The 7,475-nt window shown below is 53.1% G+C and overlaps 2 protein-coding genes across 2 annotated transcripts; one reads left to right on the plus strand and one right to left on the minus strand.

The window, feature by feature from the left end:
* Positions 1-2,914: 2,914 nt before the first annotated feature.
* Positions 2,915-4,304, minus strand: VOLCADRAFT_86151 (uncharacterized protein; the record flags this gene model as incomplete). The annotated part of the gene is made up of 3 exons (XM_002946115.1): positions 2,915-3,046; positions 3,315-3,584; positions 4,110-4,304. The coding sequence occupies 3 exons, from the start codon at positions 4,302-4,304 to the stop codon at positions 2,915-2,917; spliced, it is 597 nt and encodes a 198-aa protein (XP_002946161.1).
* Positions 4,305-4,899: 595 nt separating this feature from the next.
* Positions 4,900-6,162, plus strand: VOLCADRAFT_120207 (uncharacterized protein; the record flags this gene model as incomplete). The annotated part of the gene is made up of 2 exons (XM_002945766.1): positions 4,900-5,559; positions 5,914-6,162. Coding segments are annotated over exons 1-2 (357 nt in total), but the record flags the coding sequence as incomplete, so codon positions are not given.
* Between the last annotated feature and the right edge of the window lie 1,313 nt (positions 6,163-7,475).

Consider the following 7,475-nt stretch of genomic DNA (forward strand, 5'->3'; position numbering starts at 1 on the left):
CTTCCTTGGATACAGGCCATGGAAAAGGTTAAGAATCTGCAAGGTCGGTGTATGCAAGCTTGTATTTTCCCAAAATGTTGACCCAATGGCATCACACTATATGCATGTCTTGCATTATTTTGCAAACAGATGAAGCAGCCTGGGGCATGGAGGGTGCAAAGTACCTGCAGCAGTGCCTTACAGAGCAGCTGGTGGCTGCCTGGGGGGTGTCTGCACAGGATCTGGATCATGCCAAGGTAGGCTCGCTGGTTACATAGGTTAATGATACAGTACTAGCAGGTTTAGCAGTGATACTTTAGCTAGTTGTTGATTATGCTATGCATGTGAACTTCACACTTGTAGGTTGTCATCAGGCGTATGGGATGTCTTTACTACACCCCACTTCACACCGTCACTTACATCCGTGGTGGCGGCCTGGCTAAGTCCCTTTTCAAGACCCAGGCATGCCCAGTGTGCGACATTTCAATCCTGAACAACGACACCCCAGGGGGCTATGGTGTGTGGTACGGACGGGTAGGCAAATGGAGGTTTGGTTTCCATTTGTTGTGTGTATGTACTTCAGTTCTCTGGAGTTTGCTCATATGTGCATGGCCCTTGTGTGCAGGTGCAGCTACTGCTCAGCGTGCTGTACAAAGACAAGGTAGCAGATGTGGTGTATGTTAAGTGGTTTGATGCTCTGGATCCAGAAGATGAATGGAACCGTGAACTGAATCTCCGTCAGCTGCGATGGCAGAGGTAATAAAAGTAGTTTACACACAGTCGTAATTTCAGTTGTATACCTCCCTCTCTTGCACTAACACTAACCATTGATTGTCCACACAACCTCCACTTCCAGGGTGACTGGAAAACCAGCAGCAGCTTATGGATGTATCCCGTTTGAGTCCATTATCGAGAGAGTGTGCATTGTTCGGATCTCCCAAGTTAAAGTCAAACGTACACGTGGTTCCTCCAGCAGAAGCATGGATGATGTGGAAGAGTCCATGGGCAATGCAGTTCCCACAGCACAATTTGTGCTCAACGAGCTCATCGGCAGCCCACCCCATGGCCTTTTGCCAGTCGTGTTGGAGGATATTGCTGAAGAAGTCAGGCAGCAGTCTCAAGAGAGTGAAAAGCGAAGCTTGTGCCCATCAGAAGCGCGGGCACTATTGGACAAGCTTATGGCCATCGAGGAATGGGAGCAATGGGAGTCTGGTTGCGTGTGGTCAAAAGATGATGACACAGATGAAGTTTCATCAGACGAGGCGTAGCAAAGACGTCCTAGATAATAACGACCGGGTAGAGGAGGATTGATCAATTGGGGCTCATGGGAGTAGGAAATGGCTGTTTGTGTTGTGCTGATAGTGTCGGAGAATTTATTCTGTTAAGCGTTTTGGTTGTGTTTTGGAGTTGCAGCATTAATAGGCCAGATAACATGTGGATTATTCATTTAGTAAAGCAGAGTGAGGGATTGTGGGTTGAGAGCTGAGATTCCTTGTGTGATGTGTGATAGTAACGTATGAAGAATATGTGAAAATTGTAATCCCCTGAGCTTCTATGCAAGCGTCAATATCCCATATATTTCTTTACACAAATAACACATGTAAACAACATACTGGCAAGTATAGAGCATAGCCTAAACAAGGTCAGGTATAGGCTGTCATGTAAACATGAAGGCCTATTATGTGATGCCTATAGCAGTCTTGTAATAGGCACTCGTGTACACACGCACCTGTATAGGCACTGTTGTTTACAACATCACATGTAGACACATCTGTATACCAGGCATGTTTACCACATAGCCTAAACAAGGTCAGGTATAGGCTGTCATGTAAACTTGAAGGCCTATTATGTGATGCCTATAGCGGTCTTGTAATAGGCACTTGTGTACACACGCAGCTGTATAGGCACTGTTGGTTACAACATGACGTGTAGACGCATGCATATACCTGGCAAGTATACACCACAGCCTAAACAAGGTCAGGTATAGGCTGTCATGTAAAGGCCATTGCATATTACGTGATGCCTATAGCGGTCTTGTAATAGGCGCTCATGTACACACGCACCTGTATAGGCACTGTTGTTTACAATATTACGTGTACACATATCTGTATAGCTTGGACGTATACCGCATAGCATAAAGAAGGTCAGGTATTCTACATATATACAGGGTCCTCTATTAGGCAAACATGTACATATGTCCCTCTTTAGGTCTGGGCCTTTATTTCTCGTATAATACGTGTACACCTAACTGGCCTATATACCTTTCACCTATTTTCCCGAATATCTCGCCTATACAATGCCCGAAAAAATACAGACGAGTAGCTGAATGGTTGGGTTGGGCAGGGCAGGGCAAGGATGTACAAAGGTGCGCGTAAACTGCGCGTAAACTGTATCGCAATTCAAATGGTTTGGCCGCCCTGAACGAGCTGTTACCTATCTATATATTCCTTTCCTTTCCCAATCGCTCACTCACGATGTGTGGCCCCTTTGTGTGTGTGAGGTTATTACACACATACATATCTCCTCACAAATCACAAATCACATATGTGAGCACACATGTCGTCGTGCTGTGCTGGGTGTGCCTCTTAAGTGCCTAATCCCACGTGGCGGCCTCGTGCCGGGCTCTTCTACCGTTGCGTTGAGGACCTTCTCTACCCCTCTCTCCTTCCACTTCCACCCCCCCCCACGGGCCACTTCCCACTTTCTCGCACGTGTTACCCCCGGGGGCCCCCACTCGGTTGAAAACAGACTCGCCAAACAAGCGGCTCGCGAAGGGCACCAAAGGGTAACAACAACACCCTCACATCAATAAAGCTAGCCTGATAAGAGTCCTGATAGGGGGAAAGTCCTGAGCGGAGGCCGCCTGCAGCGCTCCAGGATACGTTGACGGTTGGGGGTTTTTTAGTCGTTGGCTACAGCCCCATTTTCTGACTACTCATTCGTTAATGATTGGTTGATGGCCTCCGTGGCCCAGAGGGAGCAGGGCAGGTATGTCGACGAAGCGGCCTTCGGTGTCGCGTTGGATGGCAAGCTCGGATTGTACGGCATCGTAGTTGATGGTGCCGTACTGCGCATGCGTGGTTGGTACCGCAGGGGGGCCAGGGGGCAAGATCCGAGGGTTTATTGTGTGTCAGCCGCAGGCGCAGGCGTGTGGTGCTGCTGGCTGGGTGTGTATGTGCCCTTAGCGGCGGCGCCCTAATCAGCATACGAGGAGGACGGAGGTTAAGTGCGCAGTGCAGGTAGGTACGATGTGGAGGTGAAGAATAAACTGAAACGCCTGCTCCCATGTTTCCCTTTTAATCCCATGTAAAAACGCCAACCACCTGGTTCCGCACCAGATGAGGGAACAGAATACCAGCAGACGATGTTGCCGTTGCGCTTGGCTCCCGTTGCCCAGCCTCTGCTGCTGCTACTGCTGCTAATGATGATGTTGATGATGCTGGCGGTGATGACGATGATGACGGCGGCGGCACAGCGGTGGTGGTTCTTTCCGAGGGTGGAGATGAGGATGAGTACGGGGTTGCCGCTGCCTGATGTGTTTGCGGGGGCGCAGGCAGTCCCTCCGAGCTCTTATGACCCACAGCCGCCGCGGGCTCGAAGACGACCTGCCCGGCGGGAGGGGGGGAGGAGGCGCCCTCACCGGGACGTGGGGGTAGTAAAAACACAGACACGCTTGGACTTTATGGCCTGCGGCGCTGTTTCAGTGTAACCCAGTTTAATAACGCGTGAACAGTACAGATGAAAATAATGCATACATACATGTGTATGAACATTGAACTTCATGCAAGGATTTTCTAAAATAAAGATTTATCTCAAGAAGAATTATCAGGATTGTGCTTTGGTTTTATTACCCCGCAAGTAATAGAGATAATTCAAATGCAGTGGGTGCATACATGTTTGCATGTGTGTGTGTGTGTGTGTGTGTTATTCACATCTTCTCCCCACACGCCCCCCGTGTGGATGATGCAGCGGTTGAGGCCGCTCTGCAGGGTCGCAATACCGTACGTGCAACCACCTGTACATACCAATTTCCAGGCACGATTTGAAAGCAGTAGTAGGAGCGGCAACATCAGAGATGCATGGCTATGAGCTCGATGGCTTGAGCTGCTGTACTGCAATCGTTGCCGTACCTTGGCGGTTAGTTTCGCTGGGTCCAGGACGAGCAGCAGGAAGTCCCCGGGCACGTCCCGGTAAAAGTGGTTGCCGATGCCCAACAGGAAGGCCGGATCGGCGGTGAGGTGGATGAAACCATCCTGGACGAGCAATGCCGTACAGGCGGGAGGGCCGGAACGGAAGGTCCGTGAGGCAGCGTGGCCGCTGGGCATTGGGGCATCGGTCGCTCGCTTTTGAAGTTGGGTATTTATCATAAGTGACGATATGAGAACTAAACCTAGCAGCAGGGGAAATGGTTCTGGAGCATGTCGCATAAAAAGAGAGAATGGGAGAGAGAGTGAGTGGGACTGGGACCCATTATGGTTTGGTGGCTATGGCAGATGGCAGTAGCAGGTCGTTGAAACCTGGGATGGTGGTAGATGTTCATGGCCGTGTCCTCTAGCGGCAACTGGCAAGTTCAAGTAGCCGAGATGGTCAGCGCAGAAATCGCTGTGATACCTGCTGATACGTCGGCGGAAAGTACGCCTGGTCGGACTGTTTAGCACCGATCCAAAGCTCCTTTTGGACCATATGGTACAGGAGAGCGGCGGACTTTGGTTCTGCTGCCATGACCAAACGCCCTATTTAAGGTGGTGAATCCTTTACAAAGAAAATATTGCGTCCAAGCTTATGCGGTTTCACATCGGGAGATTCTTGCAATATGCGGTGCGATCGGCGATGCACGGCAAGAAATTCCGTTAGTCAGACGACCCAACGCTCGCTGCAGGGATAAGTGCGTTTTCTCACAAAGTCTTACAACAGGGAGAGAGAAGATAAATAACAGTCTAGCGCAACGGTATGCCATTGTTTGAGAGCGAGCCTGGTCGACTGCAGGATGGAACCTTGCCTGAACTGAAAAGGAATGCGTCGCCGTGTTAGATGCTATGCTTTCTATCGACGGTTATTGAATATATTTGTTTAAGGCGCTCGGTTTTGTCAGCGCAGTGTTAACGCTTGCGACATCCCGCCTTTGGGCGCCGCACCATAGTCAATAGCTGCGGATAATTTACAGCTGGAACTCGCGCGGCAAGCGGCACGCACGCTTGTGGCCCTTGCTCTTCCGCCTGTGCCAGTCGACCGTCCAATTTGCCATTAACAAACGCGTCCGGCCGCGCGCACTTCAGCCCAACGCCTCACCGTCCCCCTATCCCTGCTATACCCCTGGGATTTGTACAAGTCCTTTAGCACCACGCGGCGAATAAAACCGCCTCTGTGCCTTCGCGGCGCCATCAGGGCGCCATCAACTACCGACATCTGTTTTTCCCGTTGTGAACTTTTGGGTCAAAGGCTTAGTGCCCATCAGGGCCTCCTTACGGCATCATGTCTGTTGCCAGCTCTCTCACTGCGGTATCCAGTCACACCGCCGGCCGCTCAACAGGCGCCAGCACCTGCACCAGCGCCAACAACCCAACACTACAAACTTCTAAGGTAACAGCAGGAGCAGCAGCAGCAGCAGCAGCAGCAGCCCCCAGGCAGCTGTATGCTCTCCTTCAACCTCAAAGGGCATGTCGTCATTTCGGCCGCGGCACCAGCCCTGGCATTCCCCCTTCCTGCGGAACTTGGCTCGCCCGGCCATTGCTGCCGCTGCGCTCCGCCTCCGCCTCCGCCTCTGCGTCCTCAGCTGCCCTCTGCGGGCCTTCTTGCGCCTCATTCCCTCCTGCCCACAACCACCATAACCACCACAACCACAACCGCAACCACAACCAGCATCATGCTGGCGGCAGCGGCTGCGCGACGTTACCGCTGAGTGGCACAGGATGCCGCCAGGTGCGGCGGCGGCAGCGGCGGAAGCTGCACGGCGGCCGCAGCAGCATTGCCGCCGCCGCCGCCGCCGCCGGCAGCGGCTCCTCTCCCCTGGTGGATTTGTCCGCGGTGGTGCTGGGATACGCCTGTCTGGCGGGATCCTTCTTCCGCAGCGTGCCCCAGATCGCGATCATCCTGCGCACCGACAGTGCGGAGGGGCTGTCTCTCACGTCCAATTTGGTGGAGCTGCTGTGCTTCACAGTGACGGTCGCGTACAACATTCAGCAGGTGGTAGTTATGAAATATGTAATAATAGCGAAATGCCTGAGATTCCACAATACGCGATAAGAAAATAATCGCAAGAGGTGATACAAATGCTGCTTAGTCGTACTTGTAATGTGCACCGTGAAGAAGGCATGTACATGGAGGTGTTGTTCTAATGTGTGTATGTGTATGTGTATGTGTCTATGTATGTATATATGTATGTGTGTGAGGGGGGGAAGTCGTTATGATGCCCCTTGGAGACGTTCCACCGCCGCCGTACGCCCACCCTTTTTCGTCTCGAGCGTGCCAAATGTACGCCGGCCGGGTGGTACATTCGTACTGTGGACGGTGTACGACGTACTGTGGATGGCGTACGAAGGCATGTGCATGTATGGCCATTTAGGGTGCAGGCATCAGCTTCTTACTTTTAAAAGAACAGCTCTGCGAAGGAAACGTGCGGTGGTTCATGAACCTGTGTTTTGCTGAAACGTGGCTGTCGTATACGAATGTAGGGCTACGCATTCAACACGTACGGGGAGGTGTTTGCGTGCTGGATCCAGGACGTGATCATCGTGGGCCTTATCTTCCGCCACATGCGACTTCCCTGGAGCGTGGTGGCGGCCTCTGCTGCCGTTTTCGCGGCTAGCTGCGCCTGGCTGTTCAGTCCCTTGTGCCCTTTGACGGTGAGTGGGTGGTGGGGTGGGTGCGGTGGGGTGAGCGGGTGGGGTGGGTGAGCGGGTGTGGGGTGGGGTGGGGTGTGCCCCGGGGTTTGGGAGGGGGAAAAGGAGGGGGGTTTTACGGGGGGCGGGTAAGGGGAGGGGGAGGGGCCCCTGCTGTATTGCTCGAGCTGCCCTTCATGTCCACTTCTCAGTTTGTTCCAACGGTTCAACCTCCCCAGTGCCGTACCTGTACCTCGTACAACTTGCCAGCAAATTCCGATCCCAAGGGAACCCTAAGCTCCTGCTTCCCTTTCGAAGCTTCCGAAGCTGCCAGAGTGAAGGAGTGAACGCGTGCCACGTCAGCTTGGCTCCTCCGACCCAGCTTCCAGCCTTCCGTCGCTTTACCCTCATTCCCCGGGCCCCTCCCCCTAAGGCGCATGGTACCCCCAACCCCTCCTTCGCTCCCTCCCCCCCCCTTCAACTACTGGTCAGTTCTGCTTCTTGTCCTCCACCCTTTCCTTGGCAGCAGCTTCACTCGTTGTTCGTGGTTCGTCTTTCCCCCCCTTAACCCCCTTCCCTCCCTCCCTCCCTCCCTCCCTCCCTCCTTCCCTCCCTCCCTCCCTCCCTCCTTCCCTCCCTCCCCCGCTCCCTCCCTCCCTCCCCCGCTTCCCCCTGTCA

The sequence above is a fragment of the Volvox carteri genome (assembly GCF_000143455.1).
Source record: "Volvox carteri f. nagariensis unplaced genomic scaffold VOLCAscaffold_1, whole genome shotgun sequence".
Taxonomy (NCBI): domain Eukaryota; kingdom Viridiplantae; phylum Chlorophyta; class Chlorophyceae; order Chlamydomonadales; family Volvocaceae; genus Volvox; species Volvox carteri.